The following is a 12149-nucleotide window of genomic DNA, read 5'->3' on the forward strand; positions in this document are numbered from 1 at the left end:
GTATTTCCTGCTTTTTTCTTTTTTTATATGTTTGACATACCTTGCTCTAACCTCTTACTTTTAGTCTACATATCCTTATAGGTCAGGGGTGAAGCAAAAGCATGTAAAATATAGAGGGATCATGCTTTTTTTTTTTAAGATTTATTTATTTATTTATATGGAACTGTGGTATAGGCCAGAGATGTGGAGGGTGAGAGGATTCACCAGGGACAGAGTGGGGAGCAGAACAGGCAGATTGACGCAGTACACTGCTGAGGGGAGTAGCGGGCGGGTTAGGAAAGGTCTGCCGCGTCATGTGGTCATCTCTGGGGCAGGCAGGAATCGAACTCATGTGGAAGTGGCTTAAGCTTGTTAGTGCTGTGCTTTAACCCGCTGCGCCATCAGGGAGGGCCGGGGTCATGCTTTTAATCCAGCCTGCCACCCTGTATCATTTAATTGATGAGTTCAGACCATTCACCTTCAAGGTGATTATTGATTTATGGGGCTTGATTATGGTCTGTCTTTGGTTTGCTAGTTGTTTTATCTTTCTTTTAAAAATTATTTTTATGTATCTTTTTAATGAAGTGTCATTATTTTACATCCTTGCTGGTATTTTGATAGTATATGATTTCCCCCTTCAGTGTAGTCACTGTAGCTCTTACGCCACCCATCACCCATCATCTTTCATCATAATCTGTTGTGCTCTTCCCTCCCCAACACACCTCTCCTCCCTCTTCTTATCCGCCTCTCCCACTTTGGGTGCCTCAGGTCTGTGGTCAACATTCAGGGGTTGGTTTTAATGTTTTTATTTGGCCCTTTGGTGGCTTCTCTATATTCCAGATATAATTGACAACATTTGGTATGTATCTTTCTCCACTGGCTTATTTTACTTAGCACAATCACGTTCAGCAGGATGACCCAGAGTGTAGAGTGTGTATTTGGCCAGGGATTCTGTGGGCTTTTCTGCATTCAGCACAGGGATTCTGTGGGCTTTTCTGCATTCAGCACAGGGATTCTGTGGGCTTTTCTGCATTCAGCACCTCCCCACTCCAGGGAAATCCAACCATTAGACTTTGAAATGCCGTGGCGTTTGCAACAGTTTTTGCAAATGTATGCATGTTTTGCCTGTTTGGATAGTCTGTAAATGTAGTAGTAGGAAACTGGCATCAGTAACTACAGCTTTTTTTTTTAAATTATTACAAAGGTTTATTTTTACATCATTTTGCACATTTTTTTTCCCATCTCGGTTGTAATCCCCGCGGGTTTCCCATCACCAAATCAACTACAGCATTTTTGTGCCTTCGAACTGAAACTAGAAATTACGTCAAATATCTTTGCCCTAAGTAAAAGGTAGAAACAAAAGTCTCAGCAGGCACGACCCTAATCTGAGAACTGAATGTCAAGCAGTCTTTACTCTTTAGTAAAGTCTATGTGTGCCGCTGTGGGCACCTTTCAGCGCTCCTGTGCAGGCGAGCCGCTAGGTACCCACACCTGCTGGTTTCCTCCCCACCCGACCCTCCCGGAACCCCGACCGGGAGCCCCTGCCCAGTCTTTTCTTGACTGAGAGCGCTTCTCCCCAGCTGTCCCTTCGCCCTCCCCCTCCCTCTTCCTCTCCAGCTCTCAGTGCTTGCGCGAGCCTCCTGGGGCGGTGCCTTAACAGCTCCAACTGCTGCCGTCTGGCCAGCTGGGCTCCCAAGACAACGGAGTCATGTTCCTTCTTCTGGTCCTCCTCACCGGACTCGGCAGGCTGCAGGCGGGCACCAGTGAGTCGCGATCTGCGCCTTCCCCCCAAATCAGGCCTCCGCGGAGGTTTTGTTCACTTAGGGGGCTCTGGTTCGGTGTTCAGATCCAGAGATCACCCTGACTCCCTAGCTCTCTCCACTTTTTTCTTGCTCCTGATCGCAAGATCGTGGCCAGTTGGCGGAGGCATAGCCTTTGGGCAGAAAATTTTGTTTCATTTTTCTGTGAAACGGAGCAGAATGAAATACATAATCTTTTTCATACAAAAAAAATCTTCTTTTCTAGAAATAATTGCATCTCCATGAAGAAACTATTTCCCAATGACTTCCCGATTTTGGTGACTGCTGTCCTATTTCTCCATTGAAAACTGAATCTCCCCCTTACATTTCCGAGAAAATGATCCCGCGTTCTAGATGCACCACTGCTTTTTCATTTCTACACTTCTTACACAACATTTAATCACTAAAAATTGTTACTCAGTGTTACTCTGTCAAAATCGACTAATTAGAGTTACTATGTGTATAATAAAAGGAAGGGAGGGAGAGGAGGGAAGGGGAGGTGATGGAAAATGGAAATCTGGGGTCTAGATAAGTGTTAAGAAATTTGTAGGTTAGACTGACCAGAATGAGTGGAAATGAAGACTAGATGCCTTAGTTATACAAAAAATAACTAGTATTATTGGGTAAGAAAGCAGAATTGAATTTAGAAATGAATAACATAAGATAACAGGTATCGAAATAACTTATTTTTATTTTAGAGCCAAATAAAACATTTCTGCAGATGACAATTCCTGAGAAGATTTCATCCTCTGACACCAACGGAGATCCAGAAAAAAATGTAATTGGGATTAATATTTTTATATCTTAAATTATGTTCAATTGCTTTGATGTCAATACTAAAATCACTGGACATAGGAATTCAGTTCTTAGAGGTGGAGACGTGATTTCATATGCATGAAGGCATGTGACTACATGGGTGAGTGTGTTTGTGTGCACTTCTTTTGAAATAGAAGGATTTTAAGGATAAAGTCCACTAGGCTGGGACTAGGGACAGACATGGGAAGTGCTTGACTCAAGCACAGAATTCAAGAGGGTGGCAAAAATCTGGGATTCTCCAAGTAGCAGGATTAGCAGGAGACTAGAGAGACTGATAAAGTTAGTATGAGGAGAGCAGATTCTGAAAGACTCTCAGAATCTTTTGCTTTCTGAAGCTGTCACTAAATTGCTAATTTCAAAAGCATTTTATTTGGACATGGCTGTTTTTGACTCACTGATTTTCTGATTTTGTGCACAGACCAGAAATTACATATACCCCCAGTGTCAGTTACTTATTCATGACTTAGAGCTTGACCCAAGAACAGTTTTTACTTTCCTCAGATATGACAAATCAGCATTTTTAATTCTCAGTCTCCCTTTTTGACTTCTCTCACAAAAGCCTGCAGAGAGAGATAAGGGATTCTACAAATCTTTATCTGTGGAGATATGATCTCCAGCTAGTTGTTAATTCAATAACTGAAGCTTGGTCAAGCTAGAAAAGACAAGTGCTAGAAGACAAGGTGCTTCCTTGAAACTTTAGGATAGCAACTGAGAAGACACAGACCTGATAAGCCCAAGAAACATGTTTTGGGATTGCCTTGGAATCAGTAGGTGTTGCATACACAAAGAAAGGGTGGAATAGTTCTCAGGGTCCACTGTGTAAATTAATTTTAAGTCAAGTCTCATTGGTGCAGTAATACGAAAAGTCTATCAAGATTTAGATGAGTGCTGCTTAATCAAGTTCCCATTCTGGGCAGGCTGTGACTGGTTGACTTTATTTCAGTTTCTTCCTGGGGGTGGAAGTCTGGGCTACCTTAGCATGCTGGACTTGCTGGAAGTACAGGGGGTGAGGACTGACCTTTAACAGATTCTGTTTTGTTTTAACCTAGAGTCTGAAAACTCTACTTTGTTTTATTTTTATTTTTTAGTATTTCTTGTCATAGTGTTGCCATTTAAGTGATTAAACCTCAGTTAGTTGGGCAGAAAAATAACTTACTGCCAAGTTTTTGTAGTTTATTGGAAAAAGCTGAATACAAGATATTTAAGGTGTTCTAACAAAGTCCATACAAGACACATGAAAAAAGTCTTTAATTGAGGACTTGTCCATATACAAAGGGTGTCTGACAATACAACAAGGTCTATTCGGAAATAAAAAAAAATTTGCTTATTTATGAGTGTCCCAAATGGCTTTTGTGAGTTAGAGATAGGAATTAAATTCAGCCTAAGCCTGTTCCAAACATTTACATACGATTTGAGCAAAATTAGAACACCCTTACTGCCATGTATTACAGAGAGACCCACTTACTTTACTGGGCCAAGAAAGAGGTAGTAGTAATTGCTTTTTTCTTTTGTTTTCTCTTCTTTGGTTTATGGATAGGAAGGCTGCATACGCATGTGTTTTGCTCTAGAAACAAGTTAATTACAAGCACTGGTGTAATAATGGCTCCTGGAGTGTGAGTTGACTGAGTCAAGATTATTCAAAGGGACCTTGTAATAGTAATTTAAACCTGATGAAACCGGATTTTAATGAGGTGTTGTGTAGTGTTTGTATATTGTTTGCTTTTATTTAATAATATTTGCATACCTTTCTTTGAATCATAATCCCAGAGCATTGGTGGGGTGTTCAGCTCTTGCCATAGGAGACAGGAAGCTGGGCTGAGCTCCCCCAACATTAGCTTTCAGTAGATGTAGGGTTGAGGTATAACTCTCTAGGCTTGAGGCTTTCCTAAAATCTCTCAGGCAGACCATGGAAAATGGGGCATTTTTTTTTTTTTTTTGCCTCCAAATGATGGTGGTAATCGTAGCAGGGGGCTGTTTGGACATTGCTGGTGGTGGCTAAGGACATCGTCTTTCAGTTGGTAACTGAGTCTTGGCTCCTACAGCTGGTGACTGGATTACTGGTCGTCTAATCTCTCACCATAATGTTCTGGTCGCCAGCCTTACACGTGGCTGGAGTGTGGATGATGAGGAGATGGTGGATGCAGCTGGGGCTGCACTTCAGTCAGGCCTTCCTTGAAGCCCAAGGCCTTCCTGGGGTTCTCCTGTTACTCCTGTTGCTGCATCTTGTGGGCTCTGTCTTATTCAGGAGTCACTGAAGACTTCCCCAGCACTGAAGCCAAGCGTGCACAGAGGAGGTGAGCCTGGGAGCTCGCTCTGCCACTATTTTGTCCAGGGGTGGTTGTTTTCTTATTGAGTGAGTTCTCTGTCAGATCTTGGCTATGAGCCTGTTTTGTCAGATGTGATATGCAAATATTTTGCCCCGTTGGGCAGGGTGTCTTTTCATTGTAGTGGTGTTTAGTTTTTCATTGTGTTTAGTTTTTTAGTTTTCTCAACACCATTTGTTGATGATACTTTCTGCATTATAATGCTCTTTATTCCTTTACTGTAAATTAATTGTGCATGTAAATGTGGTTTCTTTCTGGTCTCACAATTCTGTTCCATTGCTTTTTGTGTTGCTTTTTATTCCACTAACATACCCTTTGGTTTACAATATGTTTATGGTTTAGTTTGAAGTCTGGATGTGGGATGCCTTTGCTCTTTTTGTTCTGGATTGTTGTGGCAATTTGGGATCATTCATGGTATTATATAAATTTCAAAAATGTTTCCTTTATTCCCTGAAAAATGCCAATCAAATTTCAAAGTTTCTGTATCTTTATATTGCTTTCGGTAAGATGGTCACTTCAACAGTATTAATTCTTCTAATCCTTGAGGCAAGGAAAATATTTCTTGCATATTCTTTTTCTTTTAATATTTTCCTTTGTTTTAGAATTCTATACTTAACTAACAAGGAAATACATTGACAACATATTGCAAGGTGAGAAACAGGGGTTCAGAAAATAATTTAATTACTATTCCAGTTTTGTAAAATTATGTGTATTTATTTGTATATATATGCATAAAAATACTCTGGAGAAATCACAGCCAAGCATGAACTGGTAAACATCTGTGGGCAAACACCATCACGGCAGGTAAATTATAGTCCTTCTTATATTATGTTTTCCTAACGCCTCTTCATTCTAATGCAAAAATTACTTGTAAAAGACTCCCTCCCTCCCCAAAACATTTAATGTTTTTTCCATCTCATAATTCAAGTTTCAAATAATGTTTTCCTTGTTAAGGGTCAAACAGTACAGGCCTTACACAAAAACTAATGCTTGCTTTATATCATTGTGGTATAGTTTCTCATTACATAAATTACTTCAACAGTTTGGGTGGGGGTGAGGGTAAAGGAATGGAAATTTCGTACACTGAAGTTTCAAGGTATAATGGTGGAAACAGCAAGAACATTAGCAAAGGAAAATGCCTTGGCAAGAGAGGAGATTGAATTCCACATATTCCCAACACTTGTTTGATTCATTCTGGAGGGGTCTGCCTTGATTAGTCTTTTTTTTTTTTTTTTAAAGATTTATTTCTTTATTTGTACAGAACTGGGGTACAGGCCAGAGGTGCAGAGGGTGAGAGAATTCACCAGAGACAGAGCGGGGAGCAGAACAGGCAGATCGACGAAGTACACTGCTGAGGGGAGCAGCGGGCGGGTCAGGAGAGGTCTGCCACGCCATGTGGTCGCCTCCGGGGCAGGCGGGAATCGAACTCATGAGGAAGTGGCTTTAGATTCTCAGTGCTGTGCTTTAACCCGCTGCGCCACCAGGGAGGGCCTGATTAGTCTATTTTAAAATTGCTGTGGAAATAAAATTAGCCTTAACTAAAATTAACATTAAAATGCACAAGATACACAGCAACACCACTAACAATGGCTTTAAAGGTAGTTTCAGAAAGGTGATCTAACAATTTTATCTTGCAGTCTGTTATAAAAGTACCTTTAGTCAAAAGCCATCTGTTTCAAATTTTCCGTTTATATGGGAATAAATTCTCTAGCTATTTACTGTAGCTCATTACTTGGCTATATCACTATTATCTTTCCTGTAATTCTGAAAAGTCTGCTGCAGCAACTCCTCTGTCATTTCTGATTCCATTTTACAAGAGTTTCCCGTTACTTTGTCTCAGTCAGCCTACCTAGATGTCTATTTTGTTTGTTTATCTTTTCAAAAAACAAATTTAGACTTCACTGATTTGTACTGTTTTGATTTCTATTTTTCAAAAAAAATTTTGCTCTAATTTTTATTATTTCCTTCCTATTAGTGATCTTTGGCTTCATTTGTTCTTCCTATTTCCATAAGTTCAAAGGTTAAATTATTTATTTGACATTCTTTTTTGTTTTTTATTTGATATTCTTTTTGTTTTTCTTCATTATAGTAATTTTTAGTAATTATGTTATTAGTAATTATATATTATTAAGTAATTATTAATTATATGTTATTAAGATTGTCAATCTTTTCAAATATAACTTAATGATGATTATTTGCATATAATTTTTTGATACTCATGTTACAGATTGCTTACACAATTGAAATAGAAGGAAAACCATATTTTGTCTATCTCAAAAAACAGTAAGTAATCATTTTGTTCTTTTAAAATTTTAATTCATTGGTTTCTTGATTTTTAAGCTAAAGTCTCTAATTCAAATGTATATTTAGAAATCAAAAATATTTTCAAACATATACTTATTTAAGTCTTATGCATTTGGTCGTTTATATTTATTGGGTGTAAGTATATTATACTTATAAAAAACATTAAGTCTTATACATCATTTTGGAGGGGTCAAAATAGTGAGAAGATAACTAAATTTTGATTATACAGTAGTTTAGGAGAATGATGATGGTGGCTTGATTAATGACATTGGCCATAGTACCAGAGAGAACAATTTGAAGAAGATTTGTTGAAATGATGGGGAAAAGAGAGGAATCTTGGATAAGAAATGGTAGGGGATATAGTGTGATTAGGTGGGAAATGCAGACAAGGGAGATATTTATGTGAAGAAAGGATGGATTTGGTTTGTACTACCTATAAAATTTGTTTTTTATCCTTCCCTACTAGGTAATGAAGATAGAATTTGAGTTGCTGAGGAAAGATTTACAATGAGTATTGATTTAGCAGTAATCAATATTTGTCTTTTTTTTTAATGAGAGGTTATTGAATGCTTATAAATCAAATATTGGTAAAATATGAATCCATAGCAAGATTGATATTTCTTTGATATCTAGAATGCAAAAGAGTAGTGAAATTGGAAAGATCAGAGAGTCGGGAAGAACAGTAGAAGTGTGATGATGTATGATGTAAATTGATTAGACTAAACAGTGACAGTTTTCAAAATTGTGGCATAGCAGTCCAGTACAATGGTGATTTCAAAATTTGTCTTTTAGCTTTGACATTCTGGTGCTTATAAATTTTCTAGTGCACTTTCAGTGAGAATGAAAATTATGGACACTTAAATCTCTTTTGATAAAATTTGTTGAGAAATGAGACTAGTTAGTGAATACTTAGGACACAGGGTCAGTGGAGGATGACTTAGATAGTAATGACTTGAAAGTAAGCCTTTTAATAACATTAAGCTAAAAAAACTAAGTAGAGAGGAAGATTTCAAAGTTATGGCATCCAAAATGCCTGCATTTTCAATATGTGGAGTAGTATGGAATCCAGAACTAAGTGTATTTAATTTGAATAAACTCATCCTCTGGGAATAAAGATTAGGAGGGAGGATGGGTACAGAAGATCTGAAAGTGAGGAGACATGTAACTTAGTGGAATGAATCATCCCAGTAGAGTAAAGCTTTCTAATAGCTACTGAGGAGAAAGGAAGAAAATGCTCAACAAGGTTACTGAGAAGACTTTGAAGCTTACTAAGTTAACCTTGGTGAAGATGAATTTGTGATTGATACCAAGCAAATCTTGGAAAACTCTGTGCTTCCACTACATTTTTATCATTTAGGTTTAAAACCTGAACTCTGAACTCTGTAAGCAATAAAGATGAAGATTTGAAACTTAAATGCTGGGAGGTGGATTTTATGTTACTTTATTATTTGTGATTTCTAGTAATTTGGATTGTTCCTTAGTATTCATTATCGTATTGCATGTCACAATAGTTGAAATGCCTCCCTCAAACCTAAATTTCTGTAAATGATAAGTATTTGAACAATATGATATGGCAAGATAATCTGCACTACTTTAACTTCTCAATAAAAGAACATTTATATTATGAAGAATTTTTTTCTATGCTTTGTTTCATAACTTGAGCATGTTTTTGTGATTCCTGCCTAGATCATTTTTTTCTTCAGCTTCTGTTGTTTATTCTTATGACAAAGATGACACCCAACATTCTAAACCTTTGTTAGTTCAGGTAAGACTTAGGATTTTTTTCTTAAAGGGTTTCTTTTGGGATTTCTTTAAAATATGAATATTTTGTCTATGGTGATGGCACACAGGTGATTTGGTGATGGGAAGACCATGGGGATTACAACTGAGATGGAAATATATGTAGAAATAGACTATTTTATTTAAAAAAAATCTTAAACAGAAAAAAAATGAATATTTTGTAATTACAAATATATTATTTTAAACATTCACTGAAATTGAATAATTTGGGCTAGTTTATGCTTCTGTCTGTCACAAATTTATTAGGTACTTGACATACATGTTAAAGTACTAAGCTAGTTAAAATAATAAATATGATTAACATTTTGGGGTTATTTTTTATAATTTCTCCATGTGTTTTTCTTTTTGTAATTTTTTTTTCAGATGGATTGCAATTACCATGGATATATTGCAGGTTTTCCAAATTCTCTTGTGTCACTCAACACTTGTTCAGGCCTCAGGTTGTGGTCTGTTTAGATATATTCAATTTGTTAATATTAGTTCTTGATAGTCTGAGTTGATCTTCATGTACATTTTCTAGTTCTACTGTCACCTCTATTGCTCTGATTCCCTAAGAACACTGAATGGGTTACCCTGGCACCAACTGGCCCTCCAGTTGAATGTGACAATTTCTGCTGCTTGAGATTTCAAAAAATTTTGGATGTAGTGGTGTTGGTGGTCTCTTTGTAGTATCTTCTTTCTTTGAAAAAAAATTTTTTTTTATTGTTGTTGCTGATTCCTGAACTTCCTAGAGTGATTCATAAATGCAAAATGCTGAATGTAACTTTGGTTCTATTCCCCGTAATTTTTAAGCATGCCATTCTCCAATTCTGCCCACATAAAGACAGGATTTAGGACACTAATGTCAGAGGAGGGTTAGGAGTATCAAAAGAGAAAAGGAACCTAAGTCCATGCAAAGAGAGTGCCTCTGGAACCTACAGACTGGCTTAGAAAATCTATATTCCAGGAATTGTATTCATGCCACTACCATGCTTCCTTTAGATAGTCTGGATATAAGTATTAGAATAGTTTAAATAAAAGCAATATGTAGCCTGTGGTGTTGCTGGTCCAGTTTTGGGATAACACCTTAGAGGAAAAAGAGAGGTGATGTTTAATGTAAAGAAATATTTTGGCTAAACTGTCTCATTAGAATATTAGATTATAGGCCTCCCCAGTGGCATAAGGGGGGAAGTCTCAGCACTATGAAGCTATCTGCAGTCACTACAGCAATCTCTGACCAGGGAACTGACCCACATGGCTTGGCAGACCTCTCTTGACCCACCTGCTGCTCCACTCAGCAGTGTGTTTCAGTCATTACACCTGTTCTGCTCTCCACTCTGTCTCTGGTGAATCCTCTCACCCATCGCACCTGTGGCCTGTACCTCAGCTCTTGTATGCATAAATAAGTAAATCTTTAGAAAAGTAAAATTAAAAATTGGACTGTAGGTACTTTTAAAAAAGAATATTATTGTTTCGGTAGGGTCATTTCAAACTTGTTTGGATTATTTTAACATTTAGGGGAACAATGCAGTTCAAAAACATCTCATATGGAATTGAACCAATGGAGGCTGTATCAGGATTCATGCACATGGTTTATGAAGAAAAAAAAGATAAAATTAAAATTCCTCTATTAGGAGGAAATGTCACTTACAGCCGTAGTGATTTAACATATGAAGTCAGAACAAGTATAGAAGTAAGTGTTGACTTTATAATCTTAATTTAGCACAAATTTATAAATGAAAATGCTTTCAAAGCAAAATGTAGTTAACTTGCAAATGTTAAGATCATTTTACTTTTACATCATGATCCTGCTTGATTTTTAAAATGGATAGAAATGCTGCTAGATTTTTGTTATAGTTGTTATTAGATGAAAGTTTAGCAAAGTTTAGATTATTAACCCTGGAAACATGAATGTAAGATAAAAGAAAACAATTTCCACATGTAACATTTGTATAATTAATCTAATTATGCCTTTTATACATTTATTCTGATAATATAGGTGAAAGTGAAAGTATCATGTGATCTGGATTTCTAAATCAAGTCTTTGTTTCATGATACTTCAGGAAGGAATATTATCAGAACCTTACAGAATGTACATGTATAGGTGTGTGATAAATTTTTCTACAAAAACCTGTACACTGACATATGTAACAGTCTTTATTATAAGAAACTTTATTTACTATGAACTTCAGTAATACTTTCTAATCTAGATTTGCCAGACATATTTAACCAATTATTTTCTTAATAATGATATTACAAATAAAGCCCTTTATGGAAATTTATCCCAAGTCTGATGAAAAAAAAGCCATATGTTATAAACTCATTATTGTCGGTTGTTGCTATTAGTAAGATCAGAAAGTGGGTGCTATTAGAACTTCAGTTGTCACTGAAAATTCTTATTAGCCCCAGGTACTTTTTAGACCAGAATTTTCTAAATAGTACCTACATTTTGCATTTGAAAATAGCTTTCTTTTAAAAAAACTTGTATATCTATTTACATTATTGCTCATTTTACAACGTTTACTTCCTCTCTCCCCCCACCAAATACCCCCTCCCCCCAGGATAGCTCTGGTTTATAAGTGTCTATTTGTTTTTCTTTTGTTTTGTATTGTAATAACACTGCACGTTTCCCCTTATGTCTTATTTGGTTCTCTTAAGTTCTTCCTATAAGTGAAACCATTCAGTATTTTTCTTTTTTCTTCTGACTTGAAAACAGCCCTCTTATGTAATTCTAATATCAATGTATGTCTCTATTTCTGAAAATAAATCCAATAGAAGATAAGTTTTTGGAATTTCCTCATGATTAATGTGATGTGTTTTTCAGAGAACTGAGTTTTACAAGTTGTTCCCTCGTTATCTTGAAATGTACATCATTGTGGATAAAAAACTGGTAGGTCTTTTTAAAAAATATATTGTTATTTTAAAAGATTTAACATTTGTCACACTTGATTTCAATGATGTAATAATACAAATGTTAGACCACTTTTTGATCAATGTTTGTTTTACTTTTGGAATTAATAGATCCTTAAAAAGTGTGAAAAAATAAATAGTTATTTTTCATTTGGAACAGCTAATTGCTTTTGCAAAGCAAGGCACCTTTTCATTTTCTAAACTTTGTCAGGTTTTTTTTTTTTTTTTAAGGGCTACA

The 12149-nt window shown here is 36.4% G+C and overlaps 1 protein-coding gene across 1 annotated transcript in view; it reads left to right on the forward strand.

Moving 5' to 3' along the window:
* Positions 1 to 10526: 10526 nt before the first annotated feature.
* The window catches only part of LOC101622182 (disintegrin and metalloproteinase domain-containing protein 5-like), a 35567-nt gene continuing 33944 nt past the window's right edge, over positions 10527 to 12149 (forward strand). The window contains exons 1-2 of the mRNA XM_012724779.1: positions 10527 to 10694; positions 11826 to 11891. Coding sequence (XP_012580233.1) covers positions 10527 to 10694; positions 11826 to 11891 — 234 coding nt within the window. The remainder of the gene's footprint in view (positions 10695 to 11825; positions 11892 to 12149) is intronic.

The sequence above is a fragment of the Condylura cristata genome, unplaced genomic scaffold (genome assembly GCF_000260355.1).
Source record: "Condylura cristata isolate star-nosed mole 26May11 unplaced genomic scaffold, ConCri1.0 scaffold00014, whole genome shotgun sequence".
Taxonomy (NCBI): domain Eukaryota; kingdom Metazoa; phylum Chordata; class Mammalia; order Eulipotyphla; family Talpidae; genus Condylura; species Condylura cristata.